General features: G+C 37.3%; 1 protein-coding gene across 4 annotated transcripts; it reads right to left on the bottom strand.

Moving 5' to 3' along the window:
* Positions 1–435: 435 nt before the first annotated feature.
* On the bottom strand, positions 436–24,832 carry FGD2 (FYVE, RhoGEF and PH domain containing 2). Of its 4 annotated transcripts, none has more exons than XM_087959892.1 (16): positions 24,612–24,832; positions 20,431–20,755; positions 19,898–19,978; positions 18,991–19,139; positions 15,989–16,145; positions 14,530–14,668; positions 14,213–14,271; positions 13,962–14,108; positions 11,931–12,023; positions 10,196–10,275; positions 9,370–9,400; positions 8,366–8,458; positions 7,921–8,052; positions 7,507–7,653; positions 2,635–2,778; positions 436–1,481 (listed from the first exon to the last, which is right to left on the bottom strand). In XM_087959892.1, the coding sequence occupies exons 1-16, from the start codon at positions 24,680–24,682 to the stop codon at positions 1,266–1,268; spliced, it is 2,064 nt and encodes a 687-aa protein (XP_087816018.1). In that variant the 5' UTR covers positions 24,683–24,832; the 3' UTR covers positions 436–1,265. The 4 variants fall into 4 exon arrangements, with proteins under 4 accessions (XP_087816018.1, XP_026533630.2, XP_087816020.1 ...); XM_026677845.2 differs by having other exon boundaries at positions 7,921–8,055; positions 24,612–24,803; XM_087959894.1 differs by lacking the exon at positions 24,612–24,832 and adding an exon at positions 23,682–23,854.
* Positions 24,833–25,582: the final 750 nt, after the last annotated feature.

The following is a 25,582-nucleotide window of genomic DNA, read 5'->3' as shown; positions in this document are numbered from 1 at the left end:
TTTGGGCAAAGAGAAATCTTGTCACTCTGACCCCTGGGGAAAAGTGGAAGGTAGATGGAATTACCAAAGGAAAACAGTTTCAACAATTGCTACTTTTAACTGTATTTATCTCTCAGTAATTTAATAGTTCATCTCGCAGTAATTTAATAGTTCATCAAATAAACATTGATATCCTGCTTCTGAATAATTGACAATAAAATACACAGTACAGATAAATGGTTTGAAGACCATTGTGGATGGGTTCTTCCAACAATGTAATGATAAGTCCAGTAAGACTGATACATGAAAAAATAAGCAGAGATTTACTGACCTAAAAGGAAAGGGATTGCAACCTAAGAAAATAATCATCTAAAGAATAAAATAATTATATGCTTAGAAGTGTCAGAAAATAGACCACACAATCTGCAGCCATTACCATGTAGTTGATAAAATAAATTCAGATAGTCCAACTTTATTTCTGATTTGAAACATTCAACATGTTCCGTTTCACCAATATAACCTTCTAAAATACCTTTGGGGCATTTCCTGGTATACATATGACCAATCTGAGACAACATTCAGTCTCCAGTTATGATCGTTCTGATATTTTTAGAAATTCACTAAAAAGCCTGACAGAAAAAAGAATTACTTGCCATTTTCCCTACATTCTTTTTCTGAATATGCAGATTTAATTTAGCTATTATAGCAAAATATTAAATGTAGGTTTAACCTCTATGAACATATCTAAATGTTTTAAAAGTAGTGTAAGTTAGCATGCCATATACACAATTCTCCTTGGGCCTGAAAGACAGGTTGAGCCTGTCATAGATTATATTTTGTAGTTGGAATTGGGATAAAGATCCCATTCACCTTTTTTTTTTTAATAGATGGAAGGAAGCACTTTTGGATTCTTCAATGTCAGAATCTCTGATCAGATAATAATTTCCCTGACATAACTGTAGATCAAAAGAGGTCTATGCACAAACAGGAAGTATTATTTATGCCAGCATGTAATATGTATATGAACAGGACAGTCTATCAATAAAAGTTTGCAAATTTAAATGACAAATCAACAATTTACTAGGACTTGAATAGTTCGCTAGATGTATGGTAGTTCCACTGGCAGGCTCACCAGTAAGCCAAGGAAATCTCTACCAGACACAAATGCTATGATTTGAAACCACTGAAAAGTTATAACTGAAAGACATGAGTGAATTTATAATATAGATTCAGTGCTTATTACAGTGGTAATTCAGACTATGAAACAGCCTCAGAAGGAACTTGAATTATTCCAGATCATCACATGAATCTTCTTCTTCTCCTCCTCCCCTGGCTGACAGTTCAATGGCTTTCATCCAGCGCTGCTTCAGTTCTTCGGTTTCAGCAACCAGGGTATAGGTCTGTTTGGACTGTACCAACTGGAAGATGTGACGGGGATTGTTCTGATATGGCTCCTTGATATGGTAACCCAACAGGGGGATAGAGGTGTAGGCTTTGACATCCTGGGTCAGGTGAAGAAAGGATCCAAATACAGTTATTTTCAAATGTCCCATAACTAATTTCATATCTCTCTTGAGATATGATCACTTTGTTATCATCAAACTGATTTGATTCTCTACTACTACCGGTAAAAATCCAAACTAATTTTGTCCATAGTTGTCTGGGTTTTTTTTTTCCTCTTTTCAATGTGGTTTATTTTGTTTTACCAAAATCAGCCTCAAGAGGCCGCTATTGCTTAAGTACGGAAAAGTTAACTAAAATTGTTGCATACAGTCTAGATGGGCAGCCGTATAAATGTAATAATCACTGACTTCAATCCTCTCTATTCAATATTTTTATTCACCATCAGGAACCCCCAAAGCTAGAACTTGAAAGTTTCAGATCATTCTGAAGTATTTTTGACTAAGCAGAACTATATATTAAATTCCTCAGCAGAGCCGAATTATAGAAAATCTTCTTGTTTGTGCTGGGAATTGTGCATCCTGCCTCTCATATATTCTGATTTCTACCTTGGTTTCTCATCAATTACTTCTGGGCTCGTGTCAAACTGCAGCACATCACTCAGCTAGGACTCTCTATTTCTTACTGCTTTTCTCCTCAGTGGAATACATTCAACCTTCCCTGCCCTGGTGACTCCCAAACATGTGAAAGTGTCAGGCTGGGGTGGGATGATTTCCCTCCAGAAGTGGAAAATCACAGGGAAGGATGAAGTTGGAACAAAATGCTTCTGTAATTAAATAATATTTAAGTTTGTGGAGACCCAAGCTCAATGGAGACCCTTTGCCAATGAAGCCCATAAAGTGCCATTAAACCAATCACCATCTTTCAGTTCCAACCTACTCTATGGGATTCCTGTTATGGGGGGGGACAGTGAAATAAATAATATGTGCATCACCCTGAGCATATTAGTCCATCTAATATATTTTCTGAGATGATGCTGATGGGAAATGGTGGGAGGAGAAACTGAAAAATATTCACAAGTACATCTTACAGTTAGTTTGGAATGGAGAACTTTTCCTGTCACTAAAATTTCTTTGTTCTTATAAACCCAAGCTTGATATTATGAAAGAAAGGGCAGGGTTCTAGGAGATGGGAAACATCTCATTTGTCAACCTTATTAATTTCCATCATAATAAACTCTATGCAAAAACGTACCTGAGGTGCGGCATAAATATACAACACCAGTGGATCATCTCGTGGGATCACAAACCAACCACGCATGTTCCCCTTTCCATTTTTATCCATAAGCTGCAGAAAACTGCACATTAGGCTCTGTCCTGATATTTCTGCAGATTCTTTCTACCAATTAAACAAATGGTTCACAGCATTATTAATAACTCTTACCCAAAAGAGAACATGGAGATTTCATTCAGCTGTCATAGATAAAAGCCTCCATGGAGGATGAATGTGTCTGAAATATTGTATAAAGCATCAACACTGATAACTAAGTAACTATCCTTAGTCCAGTAAGGAGCTTGACCATATCCTACAACCAGCTTCTATAGACAGAATTGCTCCTCAAAATCTAATCACACGATGTTGGCAAAAATTTGCTGATGTTAAACTCCTTCCATCTCCTACAACTTTGCCAGGATTCATAAAATGATGATATTAGAAGAAGCCTCATAGACCAGGGGTCTCCAACCTTGGAAACTTAAAGCCTGGAGGACTTCAACTCCCAGAATTCCTTTGCTGGCTGTGGAATTTTGGGAGTTGAAGTCCACCAGACTTAAAGTTGCCAAGGTTGGAGACCCCTGTCATAGACCTTCTAGAAATGAAATATATTTGGCAGATCTGACTAAGGAACATAAAAAATCCCAAACAGGTAATGTCATTCATCCCAAATTTTGATGTCATCCAGGCTTTCCATGCATTGATAATGTAACTTCATAATGGCCTTGCAATCAGAAATCAACAAGCTGAATGGAGCCAACAGATCCTTACATTTCTTAATCTTGATCTAAATAAAATGAAACAAATGTGTTTTTCAATGAGTTGTCTTTCTACAACGCTCATTATTTTTAGGTAAAAGCTTTTCCAGTTGCATTCCTAGAACAATTCAGAGGCAAGCTAACTTAAGAGTCAGTGTTTGTCTAAAATCAGCCAAGGAGTTTATCTTGGAAGGAAGGACCTAAACTAGGCTTCCTATGCCCAAATTAGGCATATTAACTGGAGGTTCTTAATATGTATGCTAATATATACTAATTAGTCCCTTATGCACTGCATTTAGAAACAGTTGTTTAGTTCTTTGAACTATACTGGATTTCAAATTAGTCTCTCGATTAGAGAGTCTAGTCTGCATAGAATAGTGTGAGCATACTCAGAATAAAAGTTGGCTTGGGCTGCACTTGTAGCATATTCACCAAAATGTGCCAAAACTAATTTCTTCTTTAATTCATCAAAAAAAAAAAAAAAGCTGCACATGGTTATAACTAAGGCTGATAATTTAGCTGACATATTGTATATATTTTACAAAATTTCAATCCATGATCAAAGTCATAATGGGCAACGGAAGTCACATTGCCACAATTTATAGTGATATTTATGCTACATAAAAGATTGAGACTTAGAATATAAGAGAGAGCATGGATTAATGAATGAAATACAAGATTAAAATAGTTATATTACAGATAGTCCGTATTTAATGAACTTGTTCAGTGACCATTCAAATTTTTAATGGTGCTGAATGAGAGGTACTGATCCTTAAAGTTTTGGCCATCACAGATTCCTCATGGACACATGAATATAATCTGGGCACTTAACACCTGGCTTGCAATTACATAATTGCAGTGTCCCTTGGTCATGTGGTCATCAACTGCAACCTTCCTTGCTGGCTTTGGACAAGCAAAGTCAATGGAGAAAGCAGCAAGTTTCACATGGCGACTTCATAGTCATAGGATACGGCAATACTGTAATTGCAAGCAGGTGTCAGGTGCCTGAATCAAACTCATATGACTAGAGGGATGCTCAACAGCAAGAAGTTCAAAGTGTGGGATTCACTTAATGACAGCAACCAGGAGTGCTGGAACTCGTATGATCATATGACATCATGCTTCATGACTGTGTCACTTAGTGACAGAAATTCTGGTACCAATTCCCATTAACTGAGGACTACCTGTACATGAAAGCGCTAAAATGTATGTCAGGCAGTATGAAATGATGTTGTTTAGGTGGTTGTGGGTGCATAAGGAAGTTTGAGTTCATAGGGTGGTAATAGGTGCATATTATGCTCTACTGTAGTGATAATGGGAGAAATGAATCTGCTAAAAACTTATTCAAGAATAGATTAATCTTTCAATAGAAATAATGGAAAGCGGGTGTGAAAAAGAGGATATTGAAGCTACTTGGTACAGAATGAAAAGAAATATGTTAGTGGGTCCCAAAGAAATCTCTAGTATATGATAATTATAATGATTTTTTTTTAAAGGATGCTTGATGGCAGCAGAACGTGAAAAAGGCCCTGAGTGAAGAAAAATGCATATAATTAGTGCTGTAAGAAACGAAGTTAAAAGGCATTTGTATAATGTGTATATAGAGAAACAAATAATTGCAAAGAATATAGTTATAGAACATATAACCATTACAAGAGGCAAAGAAAATGCAGAGCAATTTTTGATGGAAATTAAAAAATGTGCTGAAAGTGGTAAAAAGAGCTAAAAAAGAAGTCTGTAGCAATTAATAATGATGAAGTGATTTTGGATGAAACTGTAACGAGACAGTGCTGGAAAGAGTATTTTAATCATGTATATGAGAATGATAGAAATGTGCTGAAGAGTGAAATTGAAAATAATGTTATAAATCGGGGTGCTTAAATCTGGCCCGCGGTGCTGGCCTGGAAATAGCAAAGGACCAGCCTGCCATGCCTCTGGCAGCCAAAACAGGGCACAGGGGGCTGCACACAGCCCCTGGTGCCCCATTTTGGCTAGCAGGGTGCTGCACAGGGTGTTTGTCCCATCTCTCTCCCACCCCCTCGGCCAGCCCACGGAGGAGAACTACAATGCTGATCTGGCCCTTAAAGAAATCCAGTTTGATACCCCTATTATAAATGTTACTGTCCAAGAAAAGAAACTGGTGCAAAAGTTATAAATGCTGCAATCGCACTGAAAAATTGTAAAACTGTAGGTAAAGATGGCGCAAATAGAAAATGTGTTTCTTTAAAAATATAAAAATACAGGTACATTTTTTTTATGGCATGGCTTGTTTAAGGTGTGAAAAGTTTGCATCTATTTTTGATCATGGACCATATAATGGAAGAATGCTATTATTGTTCCCATATAAAAAGGGAAAAGTAGCAAAAACAGCGAACAACATTTGGGAACTGGAGTGGGCTTTATAATATATATACCTGGCAAAAAAGGTATTGAATGGTGTCTTGCTCTTCAGCAGGTCTTTGACAAATGTATGAATGTGAAAAACAAAGTTTATTCTATATTTGTAAATGTAGAGAGAGCATATTACAAAGTGAATATGCTTCAGTGTTTTGTGCAAATATCAAGTTGAAGTTTGGTTGATTGTAATTACAGTGGCATGTGATAGAAATAAAGAATGAGAATAAATGGAATGCATAAAAATGTTCAACATTGAACAGAGGGGAAGAGCAAGAATGTGTGTTGTTCCTTTTTTTGCTTAATGTATTCATGGATCAATGCACAATGAATGTTTGTAGTGACATGAGAGGTATTTTGGTGAAGATATGATGTATATGCCAACCTTCAGTTTTTGTAGGCACACAATACCATAATTGTTAGCTGAGGACTCAAATATTTCTAACAAATATTAGAAAAATGGATGATACAACAAGGAGAATGGATTTGAAAAGTAATCTATTGAAGTCTAAAGTGATTGATACCAAAGGAAAATGGAGTGAACCATTGCATCTGATCTATAACTTGTGAAAAATAGAGCAATATATTTTCTACCTTAAATGGAAATTCACTGCAATGAAGAAATCTGAAGACATGCAAATGTTGATAAAAAGGTGGTAGGAGTAGGAATAGGAGTAGAAGTGATAGGCTGAATAGAGCAATGAGTGAGAAGTATGAAAAAAACACCATATGTACTTGTGGATAAGCCATGAATTTTAGGTTCCAAAATACACCCCAAAATCGAGTTTAGTTTATCTGCAGATAAGCTCAACTGCAAATATACATAAGAATGTTTTTTTTTAAATACACATACATACAAGTAAGCCCAACCTCAAATAAATCTGACTCTCTTTTTTCCCCCCACCAAAGTACATGAAAAATATACTACCTAGAGATAAGCCAGTTGTAAAATTTTAAATGGATCTCTTCTGGAAACAAAAAACAATTGTTGATACAAATATAAAAACTAAGAAGCCTTCCAGAATATATTGAACAAAACACAAAAAAGCCCTGAAGGTTGGCTTATACAGAGATGAACTTATCTGTGAATATATGCAGTATATTGAGGTGTTTTGGTCAGAAAGAAAGAATAATGAAACAACCCTATGAAAGAAGAATGAAGGGCTCAAGAAGAGATGAGAGTCTGAGAAAGTCATGGTTAGCTCTGATGACAAAGAAGTGAGATGTTTAAAAAATAAAAGGCAATATAAACAATAAGCATTGAATATATATGCAACTTTAAACAATACATACAAATGTGAGGTTATGTTTCTGATGGAAGCCAAGATAATTTGAAAAGATAGAAAAGTATGGAGAATTAGACTGAATGGTTTTAGTGTAAAGTAGCTTTAGCTATGTTTGTTTTTTCTTTTTTCCCCTTGTACTGTATCTCAGGCTTTTAATTTATTTGGCTCTTCTATATTTTTCTCCTTTCTATGCTGCACGATGTTGCTTGCCTGAAAGGAAAGAACACGATGGCTATATGTGCATGCTTCTGCACATGTTGATGGGGAAGTGTTTGCGAGATAAGTACTTTCAAAGTGACAAAAGTGAAACTACTGCAATAACAAGATTCCTACTCAGAAGGTCAAGTTATCAACAGACCAAGAAACAAGCTCAAGAAAGAGAAGAAGCAGACCTTCCAACTCTGCTTTTTCCTCACCTCCAGAATTCCTTTGTGCTTCCCATGCTGTTCGACGGGCAGTAAATTCCCTGTTAGGGAGACATAGCACTCCACACAGACACGTTTGAGTCCATTCTTGTCATATTGCAATTCAGCCCTGTATTCAGAACACCGGGCACACACCACCTGCCTCCAGGAGAAAAACCACAGGTTTGGAGAAGGTTAAATGGGGTGAGGTTTTTTTTTTTTAAATGTTCATTGTATCCAGTTCTTGGAGACTGCTTGGACAAGCCCCTGCAGTTTTCTTGGCAAGGTTTTTCAGGTCTGCCATTGCACTAGCCATAATCATCTTTATACTCAGTACTAGCTCCTCAGATCGGCAAGACCTATCAATGACCTTGATTGTTCTATCCCAAAACAATTGAGGGGTAGAGAACAAATAAGCTCACTCACATAGCCACAAGCTCGGCAGTGATGCCTTCTTCGTGTGATAGCATTGAATGGCTCTCTGCAGCGCATGCACATAGTGACCAGCTTGTCCCTTACCCACTGAGGAGCCCACTTGCCCAGCTCCTGTGACTGGCTCTGCTGCAAGAAAAGAGACTCTGAATCAAGCAACCCTTTTCAATCAACCTCTGTCCACACAGAGGGTGTGACAGCCTCAATTCAAAGTAGCATAACTAGAGTAAATGTGACTTAACAACAAAACTTTGTTAGATGTGTTTTCTGTACAACTCCTCTTCCCCTTTCTTTACCAGAGACTTTTAAGGTCTTTGTCAATTTACATAGTTACAATCTTGGGAAAATGAGCTCGTGGTTTTAAAAGAGGAAATGAATATGGGTAGTTCCAAAGTGCAAAGGGAATAGAGTCACAATAGGTGTGTAACTGGAGATTTACACTGGAGTCTTGCGCCTCTGCTTCTTGCCCTTGGCTTGCAGCCTTGAAGGTTTCACTCCTCTTTTCTTTCTTGTTGATGGCAGACTGGAAGGTCTGGGAGGGAGGAAGAAAACATTTTGAATAGAAGGATTTCTGAAAAGAAGCGTAGTTTCCATTTACGTGTGTAAATAGCTGCTCCTATCTGTTTAATTTAAGACTGACCTAATCAAAGATGAAGCATGGGTGGATTTATATATGGGTATATATGGGTGGTGGATTTTTTTAAAGAGGAAAGTTCTAAAACCTTTCCCTGCCTTGGCTTAAATTCCTTATAGAGCTTTCTGCTCTCACTTTTATTACCCACTATATATGTGAATGAAATTGACTTCCCTTTAAATGCATGGGGATACCCTATCGCATACTGTGTTTGAGCCCCTAAAGATGTCCACGTGGGTTCCCAAAGGTCTTAATCTAGCTGCCAAAATTAGAATTTACCAGCACCAGTGCCTTCTATACTGAAGGGTACTGAATTAATTGTGGGTGATTTCTTAAGGTGTAGTTATGTGGCAGCATCTAACTGACCTTATCTGATCTTGAAAAGCTAAATAGGGAAGGACACGGTTAGGGCTTGGTTGAGAGAACATTTAAAAATGCCAAAGTTGGGAAATTAAAAAAAAGGAAAGGAGGGCAATAATAAGTCATTTCCAAATTGCTGCTAAGAAAATTGCAATGATATGTCTATGAAGTCTGACTTAAAGGAGATTTTATATTTCAAGAGAAATTTAACTTCCAAATCCCCCCCAACACCTTCTGTCATTTCAGAGAACTAGGGGGGGAAATTTCTGAGAAACTTTCCCTATTCCATTCATGCTTTGGATTCAGATTCCTCTTATGAGACTGTTGATTAGGCCGTAGCTCTTCTTCCTGTCTCTCAAGGTTATTCTCATAACCCATTATACTTCTTGAGAGTATTTTGGTTTCTTCATTGGCTAGGATGCTTCCTAAAATTAAAAAAAACAAATTACCCTAATCCAGGCATCCATCTCCTCCTGGGACCTGCAGAGAAAAAGATGTCATTTATTGGAGAGGCAGAGTTTATATATATATATATATATATATATATATATATATATATATATATATATATATATATATATATATATATATATGTGTGTGTGTGTGTGTGTGTGTGTGTGTGTGTACGTACACACACACACACACACACACACACACACACACACACACACACACATATATATATATATATATATATATATATATATATATATATATATATATATGGTGTTCGACTTGGTTCGGGTATTTTCCCACGTCATTATAGTTGTGCTTTTAAAGTTGTAGCAACTTTAACTTCCTAACTAATGATAGCCGTCCATTTACCCGGCCAAGCTGCACTAAAGACCTCCAATAAAGTAACACAATGCTGCCAGCCAATCAAGATACAAAAAGAGCCAAAAAACAGACAGAAGATATTAGAGACACCAATCAAGCAGAACACAGCAAACTCCGAGACCAATAAACACAGACCAAGACTCCCAACCAACCAGGATGAAGAAAAACCATTCTGGCACAGCAATAGGCTGCCCCAAATTTAAATCTGAAACCACTGTAAAGTCTGACTCACAGACGGACACAATACAGAAGCCTGATGATGGCAGATGAGATTCTGCTGAAACGCTGCTACAACTTTAAAAGCACAACTATAATGACGTGGGAAAATACCCGAACCAAGCGAACACCACATGTAAGTACCACTAAAACTTAAGAAAACAAATATATATATATATATATTGCTAGAATAAAAAAAGGCTACATTTCTTGCTTAATTACCTAGCTTGTAGTTCTAGAGTGCGCTGCTTCCCTGACACAAGGAAAGCATGAGGAAACTGTACATCATTTAGTTCTCGAACCTAAAAGAAAAAAATTACAGCACTGAAATGAGAGTAAATACTAATTTACTTCATATGGCTCATTCAGTTATATATGATTTAAAGACTCCATTGCTTTAAGGAGTTGCAGAGAAGTGTTGACTAGCAAACCCTGAATTTACTAAAGTAGGACTTTTCAAACCATGTTCTCCAGGACAACTTGATGACGTTCCATGAGGAACAATGTTCACTCAAACACAACCAATTTTCTGCCACTAGTATTTGCCTCTTGATCAGGGGCTCTGGGAAATACCGTATTTGCCGGCGTATAAGACGACTTTTGCCCTAAAAACATGCCTCCAAGTGGGGGGTCGTCTTATACGCCGGTAACACATTGTCACCGGTGCAAGAGCGACGGGGCGGAGCTCCGCAACTTGCGAAGCCCCTTCAAGCCCAGCCGAAGTCTCTTCCTCCTCCTCCTCCCACCCACCCACCCACCCTCCGCCCGGCTCGGGCGCTGCGGAGGCCAATCTGGAGGTGGGGTGGGGTGGAGCGGGAGGGTCTCTGGCGGGCCGCTTAGCCAGCCCCGAGCCACGAATGGCCCGGGGAGTGGGGGGAGAAGGTGGTGGGGGTGGACTGTGGCGCCCCCTTCTGGGCAGCGGGGGGGGCGGCAATTTGCTCCTCCCGCTTCTCCTCCCTCTTTGAAAGACCGGGAGGGCTGTGCTTGGGGCGGGGGTGTCCTCAGGAAGTTCCTGATGGGACCCCGCTGGGCAGGGCCACCCGGCTCCCGAGCTGCTTTCCAGGGTCCCCTTGGGAAGAAAAGGGTCCGTGGGCGGTGGAAGAAGGCGAGCGCCCTCCTCCCGCCCCTGTCCCATCCCGTCCCTCCTCTTGTCCCCTCCTCCTCCCGCTTAAGAGAGAAAGATCTGCCTCCCCTGCACCGAAGCTTCCACCCGGGCGCCGCGTCTCCCGGCCAGCGCGCGCTGCGACTTGGGAACCGGCCAAGCGACTTTAAAACCGGCGGAGGCCAGAGATAGCCGGAATTACCCTCCACACCACACACACACACACACACACACACACACAGAGAGAGAGAGAGAGAGAGAGTTGGCAGCTGTCCATCCCCCACCCTTGGAGTCCCGATGGCACGCACGCGGGGCTGTCACAAAGAAAGGGAGAGGAATTGAGTGCCAGCCTGAGAAAGGCGAAGCTGCCTCTCTAAAGCATTTTGGTGGCTTTGTAAGTTTGGGGAAAGGGGTTGGGGGTGTCAATCAAGAATTATATCCAGAATACCCCAAGTGTTACAACTTACCGTATTTGCCGCGTATGAGACGACTTTTTGCCTTGAAAAGCATGCCTCCAAGTGGGGGGTCGTCTTATACTGCGAGTATATAACAAAAACTATATTTTGAGTGGAAATGTTGGGGGCTCGTCTTATACGCCCAGTCGTCTTATACGCCGGCAAATACGGTACTTTTAAACTAACGGATTCTGCAGAATAAAAACTTTGGAAACCACTGCTCTAAAGCAGATTCATCTTCTCTCTCTCTCTCTCTCTCTTCCCCTTTTGAATTCTTGAATTCTTTACCCTAGTTGCAACTCTATCCAACCTCACTCAAAGAAACTTCCATAAAAGTCATCACAGCTGTTTTACAAATTGACTTGAATAAATAAATGAATAGACAATACATTATTCTGACCTTCATGCCATTGACATCAATCCGGTGGCGCACTTGAAATTCGGCACCCACTTGAATGACTTTTGGTACACAGTACAACAGCAGGTTATTGAACTAAAAGTTGCAAAAACAAAACAAATACACAAATACACACCGTGTTTGGAGAACGTTGGACAAAACTAAAAGGAATTGCTATCAATAAAAAACCGAATTAAAAACGCAATCCTTTTCTCTCTACAGATCTTGTGTTATAACTTCAATGGAAGAGAGGCCAGGAAACAGATATCACAAGAAACTTTATTGCTTGCAAGGTATAATAGCAGCAACTTGAAAGGCCAGTAGAGTTTCTCTCTGCACCCTTTTATAAATGAGAAAATCAAAGTGAGACAATCTTGAATTTCTTTCTTACCCTTTCCAGTAAATTAAGCTAAGCTGACATAAAAATCATAACAATATTTGCAATCATTTTTCAGACTATGTCTGTAAAGCTCAATAAAATATTTTATCACCAATGATCCTCGCCAGGGTATTCCTTTACAGGTATGACCTATGACCACAATCAAGCCTGGAAATGTAAATCATTGCAGTCATTAAGCAAGGTACCCTCTGACCACCTCAATCTGTATCTGTACCTGTATCTCCCCATTGTGGCTATTGAGGACCACGTGTGTTGTAAAGTGGAAGCCAGAATGCCTAAGGAAGTGTGAAAGGCCTCCAGAGGTCCAGTGCAGGCGTAAGCCTCGTACTCAATTTCAGGCCCAGGCACACACACTGCAGCGGCTCCCCAGCTTACATGTGGCCTGAGCCAGGCCTTCCAGGGTCACCCCAAAACCCCAAGTCACCTATGCACAGCTTCCTGTCTTGCTGGGTCCCACAACCTTGTGCCTCTTTTCTGACCCAACAAGTCCCACCGATTTGGCTCTCCTCCCTAACATGTCATACTTTGCTCCATTTACTTCTATCAAAGATCATCATTCCAAAATTCCTCCCAATCGATGTGATTCATGGCTTTCCTACAGAGGCTACCTTGTGCCATTCTGGAAGCAGGCGCCAATTTTTTGATCTCTCAGAAGCGCATGATTTGGAAAGTTGCACCTTTTGGAGATATAATGAGAACGGTGCGGGGCAGCCTCCGTAGGCCATGCATCACATCGTCTGAATGCTTTTCTGGAAAGGCAATCTTTGAAAGATATAAGTGTCGCAAGGCATGATGGGGCGGGAAGGCGGCCCAGAGAAGGGAAAGATAGTCAGGATGGGGGCAGCTAGTTGTAAAGAAGGGCAAATTGTCAAGCACCCAAATTTTCATGAAAAGACTGAAGGGATGCTGCAACAGCCCTAACTTTGAATATAGGTCACATGTCCATTTATTCAGCACCATCACAATTTTGGAGTCACTGAATGAATGTTTGTAAGTCTAGGGATACCTTCACTTTTTCCAAATTCTTTTTTTTTTTTTTAATATTGCCCCTGTCAGCTCTGAAGCCATTTTGAGCTGAAGCCATTTTGGAAGCATCTTCAGGGCTGCCACAGCAAGGCCATTTGGAGCTGTGGAAATATAAGTGGGGGGAGATAGAGATAGTTGGGGATGTGTAGTCAAACATTCTTTCCCATGGGAACCAAGGACACTCTACCAGGTACTGGAGGGGCATGGACCAAAGCCAGCCAAGATGGTGGCTGCAACCTGGTTGGACCATGTGACGGATGTGTGACTTGGGGAAAAAGAACTTTGGGGTTTGATTTGGGTGGAGAAAACCTCGGATCCTTCAGAGTCAGGTTTTTCCCAGATGTGCCAATATGACATGCCTAATAAATCTATACTTTGAGGAATATGCCTGCCTTGGAGTTTTGATTCTGTTGGGTGTGTTAATTGGAACTCTGATAGCCCCAGTCCAAATAATTTGGGAGTCAGAAAGATGTCCCCATCAGAAACCTGATACTATCTTCCTGCTCCATCACTTTACAGCTAATAAATTAGCCATTTAGAGTAACCTTATGGTGAGATAGATGGCAAATAAATTTAAGAAATAAATAAATAAAATAAAAATATCTCACCAGGAACAGGTATCTCTCTGAGGTATTGTTGAACCGGAAAGAGATTTTCTGAATGGGTCCTTCTTTAATAAGTTCATTAGAAGGATCAACAATGTCATCATCAAGGCCTAGCCTGTGATATACTTCCCATAGGTTCTGGAGTCGTTCCTGCAGAAGCCATGGAATAATGATTAACAAAATGGAAAACAGTAACTTGGCTATTGAGATACCTACCTATAAGTAAGGGACAATGAGATCAGATGGATGCTTACCATTTCAGCGATGGCAGCATTAGAATGCTTAGCTGCTGTGAAAATCATTTCCAAAGCTTCTGCAAGAAATAATAGTATTCTTACAACTCTTTTATACAGTTAGTTCATGCCTGATACTAGACTGGCATTTGTGACACTGAGCAACAGAGGAATAATTTGGCCAAACTATGGCACATTAGAAAGAGCATCATTACCATGAACATCTAAAATCATTCAGTAAGGAGACCAGAAGGCATCATTTCAGAGGCAATATTGATCACTTTTCTCACTTTTTTTCCCTCTCATTCTAAAAGAAGGGACCAAAGCAAAACTCTTACTCTGTGCATCTTCCTTGTCTGGTGATTCCAAAGGTAGTTTTTGAATATAATCCTTCAAGAGGAGTTCATATCTGGGAATTCTCTGTATTGGTTCCAACATGTGATGCTGCAAGGTTAAATTAGCAGATACTTCCCATTTCTGTGCAGGACAATAACGATTAGAGAAAAAGAAAGTAAAGCCAGGACAATGAAGGCTTCATTAGTATCTGTACATATACACATACACAACACAACCTTCCTGTCTTGACTACAGATTTCTGCTAAGGTTCTGTTTCTACCCTTAAGCCTTGGTCCCTTTGATGAATGGGAAAATAGCTCCTGAAATATGCTTCACTTCATCCTCAAATTTCCCAATGAGGAAATCAACAGCCAAACAGTACCAATCTAGGTGGAAGCCACCACCTCAAGATATTCTTCATGTCTATGAAGAGGCTTATTTTCAAAGGTGATCCTAGTATATATAGTTCCTATAGTCCATCTATTTTCAAAGGTGATTGTAGTTAAGAAAGAAAAATTAACATCTCTTCTTGTAGACGAGGGTCCCCAAACTTGGAAGTTTAAGTCTTATGGACTTCAACTCCCAGAATTCCCCAGTCAGCTATGCTGGCTGGAGAATTCTGGGAGTTGAAGTCCACAAGTCTTAAAGTTGCCAAGTTTGGAGACCTCTGTTCTAGACCATCACCACTAAGACACATTTTCAGCCAGGAGACTGCTTTTTTTTTTTTTTTTTAAGAACACAACCAAAAAGGGAAGACACACAATTGTGGAACGGAAGCTTTAGTTATTCCTCCTTGCAAACAATAATTCTCCCACACATTCAACAATTATGCTTTTTTTTTTTATGCAACGAATTGGTACCAACAAAAAAGATTTTGAATTATTGTAAATTGTTTTGAAATTGAATTGATAAAAAGGGACTTTCTGGGGGAATCCTACTGAGTAGAAAAGGATTAACACTTTCTCTATATCCTGACCCTGTACATCATAGATGCACATGGAGAATAAATTTAGAAAACTACTCTTAGTGCTAATAGAAGTTCCCTTCCTAAGCCTAAGACTAATTCCATGGAGGAAAAAAAAGAAGAGAAATTTAATCTTTCAGAAAGATAATAAATGGAGAGGAGACACCTTTCCAATTAGCAGATCTTGGACATGGAATTTTTTTTTTTAAAAAAAAAGATTTTTCTTCATTTTTGTACTTTTCTAATGTATTCCTATCCTGCATTGTAAAGCATGGAAAGGGACTATAAGGGATTCTAAGCCTACCTATTTAAGCCTTCTACTATGAAATGGTTGGGAACAATCATAAGTAATATTCAAAGCAGTAAACCCAGAAATTTCAGATAAGATATATGCATACTAGATTATATATCTAAACAAATATATAGCTAATCAAATTAAAAACCTATTTGAATAAAAAAAAAATCAAATTGTATAATGAGCTCTGAAATCATTTCACCTGAATGTTTGAGATGAGTTCCTGGAATGGTAAGGATTTTTCCGACCACACAGTAATCAGACGCGTTGCCTTGTCAAAGTTCTTCACATATTCACTATACATCTTCAGGAAAGGAGCCAGTTTCTGGATGATATCCCCAAGTCTGGGATTGGAATCCCTGTAGCAAGATTTGTAAGAGTGTTGGGATCTCAAAAAAGGTTAAAATAGACTAGGAATCCTGGAGAAATATCCAGCTGCATCTATCACTGGACCTAACTCATCTTGTAATAAGCAATTGTCTGATTTTTAAAAAATATATCCAGCAAAGTAGTACTAATTTTCTATTAAATTCTTCTGCAAAAATGATTACAATAGCTTGTAAAAATGTATTCAGATGGTGAATATGTTTGAAATATATTCCAAATAGGTAAACAGGCAATAAATGATCTGTGCTTGCTTTTCTCTTTTGTTGAAACCTTTTATATAACCCACTATGGCATTTCACTTTTCAGAGCTTGTAACAAATGTTGAAGATAGCAGGTACTTCTGTAAAAATAGATACAAACTTGCTCAGTTAAGAACAGAAGCTTACAGGGATGTATGCCTTAAAGGCTATTAAGGGGAAAGTCATATCAAAATAAATAGGGACAGATAGGAATGTAAATCAATTTAAATCTATAAAGTGCCAGGGTAAATACTAAAAACTATTTGCCTATTACATTCTACCCTAGAGAAAATCTGAATGGTCATGATGGATTAATGCCAACTTGATGCACATAATCAATCAGCGAATTGCATTACATTACAGGAGTGTTCATAAGAAGTGAATTGTTGCTCTGGATGTTATTTTTATAGAATTTAAGAATACAAATCAATGGAATAAATAATTACATAAATAAAAATAGTATTACTAATATAGCAACATTAGTAGTAATGTTCTAAAAATGCTATTTGTCAGAATATCCTTTTCTCTGCCTACTATAAAAACAACAGGAAGTCAGCTAGTCAGCCATTCAGGGAACTATGGTGTACTGAAGATTGTTCTATAAAAGTGTAGCTGATGATGACAGCAAAGATCAAAGAACCAGTGAGTAAACTGGTTCCTTGAAATCTCTCCAGATAGAAAGGGGACAGGAGATGGTCCACATGTGTTCCAGATGACTGCTCCTTGTGAGGAGAATACAGAATAGTGGTTTTAAGCACCAGGAAACAATGGGATTACCCATTTTGCTCACAATGGCAGCTGAATCTTTTAAAGGGCATTAAGTTTGCAAACCTCGTGCTCTAATCACTTTCAGAAATTGCTCATTAATTATTTCTAAGCTATTGGAGACTTTTGGAAGAGCAAATCTGAAAACAACAATGAAATTGTTTTCAACTGCCTTTAATCCTGAATTAAAGAGAATGTTAACCATAAGCTTAAGAATTTAACAATCGAAAATGAACAGGAAAAAGCTAAATAAGATTTTTATTTTACAAAGTTATAAATAGACTAAATGTCCAGGTAAAATTAGAGTAGTGAAACTTTTATAATAAGATTTTGTTATTAATTATAAAGAACAAATAGCTTATGATGGGGAACTGATTGTTTTGTTTTTAAAAGTCATAATGAAAATAAGCAATTCCCTGATTTGAAAAACTGACACTAGATGGGATTATGGTTTTAGATAAAGGAAACATTTATAAACTTGTAAAGTGATGCAGAAAATTATAAGACTAAAAATACTAAGGAATTTTTTTTGAAAAATAGAACCAGAAAATATAAGCCACAATATCAACATTTTGTGATAATGGATAGACAATGTCCAAAAGATTTTGTTGAAAACATCATATACTGTATATAGAACAAACTTTATCTGACAAGATAAAGATGACATCAAAAGTGGATTTACAGTTGATAGGCCAAGAGAGAAGGACTTATAAAAGAATGTTTCACTGGATCTACAAAAGAAAGTTGCTGAGGTTTTAAAATTTAAAAGAGAAATATAAAAGACAAACCAGGAAAATGACTTGGGTATTTTTTTTTCCTATTAGATTTACAAAATAGACTTATTAAAGACTTGAAGAATTCTGTGCAATTGGGATAAAGAAGAAATTAAGGAAAAATTAAATGCTACAACAATATTTGAATGAAATAAAGATTAATACTGATAAAAGTAAAAGGAAGGAATATGAAGTTGGTTTATTTGACCAAGGTTAAAAACAAGTTATGTTGTTACTTCTGACAAGCCTTTATGAACTTTCTGCACTGAAAAGATGATGTTTTAGGGATTTGTTTTACATAAGAGGTAGGATATGGAATGGAGACATAATTGTTTGTAACCTTAGAGGGGGTAAAGAGTCACTAAATTTGTTTGTGCTTGTTGTGATGAAGATTGAAAGCATGAGTGGCATGATGCACTAGTGGTGAAGATGCTCACCTTCCATTTGGAAGGTTGAGAGTTCAATCCTAGGTAGCAACAGATGTTTCTCTCCTAGGGCACAAAGAAAAAAATATCTGCTGCGAACTTCACATGGCATCAGGAAGGGTATCCAGCCAGTAAATGCTCAGCTCCATCCAATTGCCCCAACTCTACCTCAAATTAAGACATTATAGGGTTGTAAAGGTAATGATGGTTGGAAGCCACTTTTTATATATTTGTCTTCTTTTTTTTTTTTCCTTATCTTTCTTTTTTCTTGTACTTTTTACTCCTTTTCCTGTTCTCTTTTCTTTAATAAAACTTTAAGTTTAGTCTGTATTAGGTCTTACTATTATAACTGAAATTCTTTATAAAATTATATATGCATATAAAAATAAACTCAATTATAAGGTTGCATTATGCACCATGTACCATAACACAACGTTCTCCATACATAAGAGTTTTTCAAGATTGGACAAAGTGTTGAGAAAAAACTCTCAGTGACTCAAGTTTAAACTACTTGAATCATTTTCACATCTAGCTTTCAACAAGCTATTAAATTTGTTATATTTTTCCAGGAAAGTAGTAGGCAAAAAAGACAAGCAGGCTGGTTTCATAACTTACCAGTCCTCCATACGTTTTTTCAGCTCTGGCAAGAAAAACTGGGAATGGAACTGGTAAATGGAGGAGATATTAGAGAAAATCATTTTTACTATATCTTCCGGAAATGCCTTCGTAGTTCTGGCTTCTTTCATTAGCTCTGAGAAAAACACCTGTAAAGAACATTCTCAGTCAATGAAGAAACATAGTTTTAAATATGATGCTTCACCCTACTTTCCTGCAGAAACTTCTGTAAGATCAATAACATCTTCCTGCAGACCGAGATGATAAAAGCACAATATAAAGGGGGGAAAAGAGGTGAGATTTGATATGAGGAGAAAAATCAGGAGATTTGGATTAGCATTTTCTAAATTTATAGCAATTAAAAGTACCAATTGTTATAATTATAATATAGAATTATAGTGGTTATAATTACTATAATAGTAATTAAAGGTCATCTGGAATAGAAACAAAATAAAAGACATCATATAAATAAAAATCCTTAGCAGAGCAGAGGAAAAGATCCTGCTTCCATTCCTCATTCAGCTACAACCAGATAAGTATTATAAGATACAGGGACAGAATTGACTAAGGGATAGATAGGATTTTTATTTTTCATATAATTTTCCAAATCAAAGTAGTTCCATTCGGTGAGTAGTTAGGAGTTACTTTGACAATGGAATATCAGAAAGGGCTCTGTTTTTACTATGTGAAATTTTTTACTTTTCAAAGTATTAAAATTGCTTGCTACAGAAACCTGATATTCATTAATTTTTTTAAAAAATGAGTTGTACAGGATGAAAATATCCAGAAGGCAATTTTATTATATCTTCATTCATTGTTATTAAGTAAAATAATAATCATGGAGGTAGTTTATTTTCAGCTTTTTGATAGTGGACAGCAGAAAACTGAAATGCAGCTGCCAACCAACCTGGTCTAGAAGATGAAGGCGAACCACATAAGCCTGTTCTGTTTCCAGCAGCTCCAAAGCTATTTTTTTCTCCTCTGGTTCCTGTGAATACAAAGTAAGGAGAAATAAGTTTGGAAACCTATGATTTATAATCATTTAAAATATTTTGATAGATGGAGATATCATTAGTGATGATATGCAGCTTTTGCGACTGCATCACCAACATAGTAATTCAGTAGTAATCATAATTGTTTTCCTTCATGAAATATCTGAAATTTCTAGTGAATTTCAATGAGCCTTTTTATGAATTGTTGTAAAATCAGGTTACCTACATAATTTATAGTGAGATATCATTTTCTCTTAATTATTATGAAACAGCTCAATGATTTGATTTTGGTCAAAACTATTGAAGTGTCTATTTTCAAAATATTCTTGATTTTCCCACAATCTTTCTATACATCATCCCAAAAATATTTATGGGCTATCCCTGGTTTGCAAATCACAACAGGAGAAGCTGTACACAATATCAATGGCGCCTTGATATAACCTATTACCTGATTCTTGCTGCTTCCAGATTGCATGGTGAAGTATGGCTGAGAATCTGGGGCTTGTTTTGCCCTCCAGTTGCTGACAGTGATCTTGTCTCGAAAAGAGCTGAGACATTTGACAGGGAGCATTTTAGGAGCTTGCTGTTGCTGCTCCAGAGACTCTGTACCGCAGTGCACCTGGCCAGGCTGTATAACTGCAGCTTTCTTAATGTTTCTCATGACTTTTTCAGGTGTCACAGGTCGCAGCATGGAAGATGCCGTAGGACTTGGAGTTGCTAGCTGAAACCTCAACTGGGAAAGGATCTGTTCTTTCTCAGGACTGCAGCAGGGCCTGTCCACATAAAAACAAAGGTTTTAGAAATTTCTGTTCCATATACTTCTTCAAAATAAAAGGGAGGCCCAAACCAAAACCAAAACTTGTATACCTTTATATACGTGAATATGCATATTCAGTGTAATAGTACTCATTTAAAGGCAGAATTAAATAGTTAGAATTTAAACATCATTGAAAACAAACAAGGAAATGTTATAAAGGCCAACAGCAAGCAATAGATGCAATCTACATAGACTTCTGTAAAGCCTTTGATTCAGTGGTACACGACAAACTACTCCTAAAATTAAAATCTTATAGTATCTCTGGACACCTGCATAACTGGATAGAAGCATTCCTGTCAAACAGACAACAAACGGTCAAAATTTTTATTTATTTATTTATTTATTTGATTTGCCAATTGTTTACAAGATAATAAGTATAAGTGTATACATAGTTGTGAATACATGAAATGGGTACATATAAGAAAAATAAAAGAATAAGAGAAACAATAGGACAGGGACGGTAGGCACGTTGGTGCACTTATGCACGCCCCCTACAGACCTCTTAGGAAAGGGGTGAGGTCAATAGTAGACAGTCTAAGGTTAAAGTTTTTGGGGTTTGGGAAGAGACTATAGAGTCGGGTAGAGTATTCCAGACATTGACCACTCTATTGCTGAAGTCGTATTTCCTGCAATCAAGTTTGGTGCGGTTTACTTTGAGTTTGTATCTATTGTGTGCTCTTGTGTTGTTATGGTTGAAGCTGAAGTATTCATTGACAGGTAGGACATTGCAATGTATGATAAAAATTGGGAGCGTCCTATCAAATTCTGTACCTGTCAACAGTGGTGTCCCCCAAGGCAGTGTTCTAGGACCAACTCTCTTCATACTCTACATAAATGACCTCTGTAAAGCTATTCAACACCACAGACCATACTGCTACCCTTCAAAAAGATCTCGACTATGTATAAGAATGGTCAAACAAATGGCAACTTCAAATCTCAACAAATAAATGTGTTGTCTTACATATTGGCAAAAAAAATATCAGGAAATAAAATACAGGCTGAATAGTCAAGACCTTGTTGATGATCCAAACTCTGTCAAGGATCTTGGAGTGCTCATCTCTAATGGCCTAAGTGCTAGAGCCCACTGTAACTACATAGCCAAAAAGGCGTTAAGAGTTGTTAACCTAATCTTACGTAGCTTTTTCTCTGGTAATATTACACTAATAACTAGAGCATACAAAACATTTGCTAGACCAATACTCAAATACAGCTCATCAGTCTGGAACCCACATTACGTATCTGATATTAACACAGTTGAGAAAGTCCAGAAATATTTCACAAAAAGAGTTCTCCGCTCCTCTGCTCATTGCAGAATACCTTATGCCACCAGACTTGAAATTCTAGACCTAGAAAACCTAGAACTACACCGCCTTTGGTCCGATCCAAGTATAGTATATAAAAGCATACATTGCAATGTCCTACCTGTCAATGAATACTTCAGCTTCAACCATAACAATACAAGAGCAAACCATAGATACAAACTCAAGGTTAATCACACCAAACTTGATTGCAGGAAATACGACTTCAGCAACAGAGTGGTCAATGTCTGTAATACTCTATCTGACTCTGTGGTTTCTTCCCCAAACCCCAAAAACTTTAACCTTAGAATTTCTACTATTGACCTCACCCCTTTTCCTAAGAGGTCTGTAGGAGGCATGCATAAGCGCACCAACGTGCCTACTGTCCCTGTTCTATTGTTTCTTTTATTTTTCTTATATGTATCCATGTATTCATAACTATGTTTTTACTTATACCTATTATCTTGTAAGCAATTGACAAACCAAATAAAATAAATAAATAAAATGATATGCAGGAATGAGATCATGCTGTCTCTAAGATAGGAAAATTTCACCCACTCACTATTGGATATCAAAAGAAAACAAAGCAGAAAAAGCTATTGTTTCTTGATGTTGATAATCCTTGATCACGCAACTTTGCAAAGCATTTCTGGTCTATATGTGGATTAGATATTTGGCTGCAGAAGTAATTCAATCCTTTTCACAGTGATCCAAGGAGTAGCTCAATCCAGCCTATTTTTGGTTCTAGAATTCAGAAAAACAACTCCAATCTCCAGTTGGCACAGAAAAGCCATAAATGCCTGCTGTTTCTTTAATGATGCAAAATGAAGTTTGGAGAAACTGTAGAACATTATAAGTAAATTGATCTTTCTCGGTTTCTTCAATAATCTGGCCTAACACATTACAACATGAGAGCCATATCATGAGAGCCATAACGGGAGGGGAAATATGTAAACATGTTTCCAGTAAATCTGGTTATATTTAGACTTTTGTTCAGGAATTTAATATACTGTATAGCACCACTTCCTTCTTCCCGCACCTCCAATTTTGTGAAGGATGGCCTAGGAGAAGGTGACTGACCCAAAGTTACCTGACAAACCTCTATTAATTAATTAGTTGCTTGTATTTTGCCCACCCACCTCCCTCACATCATGTAGTAATACCCAACATTATGAAATGATCATAAAAATTTATAATCCCTTGATAGACTACAAATGAGTCTCTAAGGCAAACTATGTAGGGCATAATATGGAAATTTGCCATTATTACAGATAAGTTCTGATAGGATTCTATGCTGAAAAGTAGAATATAAACAACTGTAATATTGTCCACATGTATTATAGCAGGTATCATTTAAATGAAGATAACATGTAGAATACCATTTAATATCAATTTTTCGACTTGTAATTTCATAAATATCTACATTTGAAATTATGTCATTTTTGCAGTTAATAATATTGATTTTTAATTCCAAAAATGTTTACCTTAGTACAAAGTACTATACTCTCTACACAAAAGTCTCATCAAGTTTAGTGAAGCATTATCCAGTTTAGAAATAAGTTGTACTTGATGCCATGTACTTACGTCTGAATAAAAGAAGGAATGTAGCTAAATATCATAAAAATGAATCCAACTGATTCCCAATGCAACCTTACAATATGAAAGAATAGATATGGGATGGAGGATCCTCAGAAAAGCACTCTGCTCTCTCTCTTTCTTCCTTTCTATGTAGTCATCAGTTTTTCTGTTCATGTCTCTTATATGTAAGATCAGCCTATGCAAAAATAAACTGCATTTCTTTTACCAAATTGAGTGTTAACTATCAAGGACTACATCCTCTTTTCTGTTTCACAATCTTCATAACATACTTAAGCTTCCTCAACTTTTCCAAAAGTCAGTAATTATTTCTTTTGACCAAAGTTTCACTTTAAAGAGCAAACCACAGTTCACAGTCAACAAGAGAACTGTACTCAGAGGGCTCCAGAGCAGCCAAACCAGATACGTAAAAATGGGGACTCCTAAGTTATATAATAAAATTTCAGAAATCAATTTGACCTAGATACCAGATCTAGTCTACAAAACTCCAGACAACCAATAGATGGTAGCAAAGGAATTATATTTGCTATCCCATTGTTCCTGCACAGCATTACAGTTGTTGTCCCTGAACCTCTTCTCTCTCTCTCTCTCTCTCTCTCTCTCTCTCTTTCTCTCTCTCTTTTGGATATTCAAAGAATCTGGGCAAAGAATCGGAATAAAAAGACTAAATACAAAGTTGTCAAATAACTTTTATGCAGGTCTATTCTCCATGGTTTAAAGCACCAAGGAAAAAATAGTCCTTATCACTTTTCCAAAAAGGAAAATTAGATTTGTGTAGCCACAATTTTCTGACCAAAGCATTTTCTCCCAAGTGGTAATATAATAAATCCTATATTTTAGTCCTCCACTATTTAAGCTCTTTCCTGTTCATCTGGCCTTCAACCATGACCTTACAACAGTTCCCCAAATCCCTTGTACCTGAAGTTTTCAAATATATGCACCAGGTTGACCACTGAGGATTCTGGAAGCTTCTGTTTCTCCTCCATCATTCTTATTCTTCTTTATGATCTCTTACTTGGAACTTTTCTGAGAAATAGCTGCATTAAGAAAACTAATAGGACTATATAACCAAATGAACAATCTACAAATTGTCTCTTTCTCTGGGAAACAAGAAAAGCTTCTTGTAAATTACATCCTATAAACAGGAAGCTTTTGAGGAAGTACTGAGGGCAAAACTGTAAGTGAAAGGATCAAAATGCAGAGCTTCACAAAATATAATTTGTTTTAATTATAATGCATTTAACTTTTCTATTCATATACTCTTGATTCAATGAAATATGGTTCTGTTATATTATTAAGCTTCATTTATTTATTTGTCAAAATTATATAAAATCCAATGCTATCAGAAGAGACAGGAAAAAAAGAGCTTGCCTGGGGCAAACCATGTTACAGAATTAATTGTACTTGCCTAAATATTAAATAGGTTTTTATAGGGTTTTGTAGTTTATCTTTTAAATCCAGACACTGATTTGATATGAAAATTTAAATCTTTCAAACACTGAGGTGCATCATATGAGTATTTCAGGATATGTATATTGTTTGCATGATAACCTAAATAGACAATTCAGTAACTGTTGAATTGTCTACTAACAGAACCGCATGAGTACTTTTGACACAACAGATTTTCTTTTTAGAATGAAGCTACTCATAAGAAACACTAAAAAAATCTGGAATTAAAATTAGTGGTATGTCATAGGAATGTAGTACAAGGTATACTCTAATTCAGTGGTTCCCAAACTTTTTCAGTCCACTGACCCCTTGGTGCTACAAACTCATCCTTGGTGCCCCCGACCAAGGGGTGGGATTCAAATTTTTGAGGGTGTGGCCTAATTTGAGAGTGTGGCTTGCTGGTCACATGACTGGGTGGGCATGGCTTGCTGATCATGGGA

The sequence above is a fragment of the Notechis scutatus genome, chromosome 3 (assembly GCF_049901735.1).
Source record: "Notechis scutatus isolate UNSWTSFEM ecotype Mainland chromosome 3, rNotScu1.2, whole genome shotgun sequence".
NCBI classification, from domain to species: domain Eukaryota; kingdom Metazoa; phylum Chordata; class Lepidosauria; order Squamata; family Elapidae; genus Notechis; species Notechis scutatus.
This window is presented reverse-complemented; position numbering and strand designations above follow the sequence as displayed.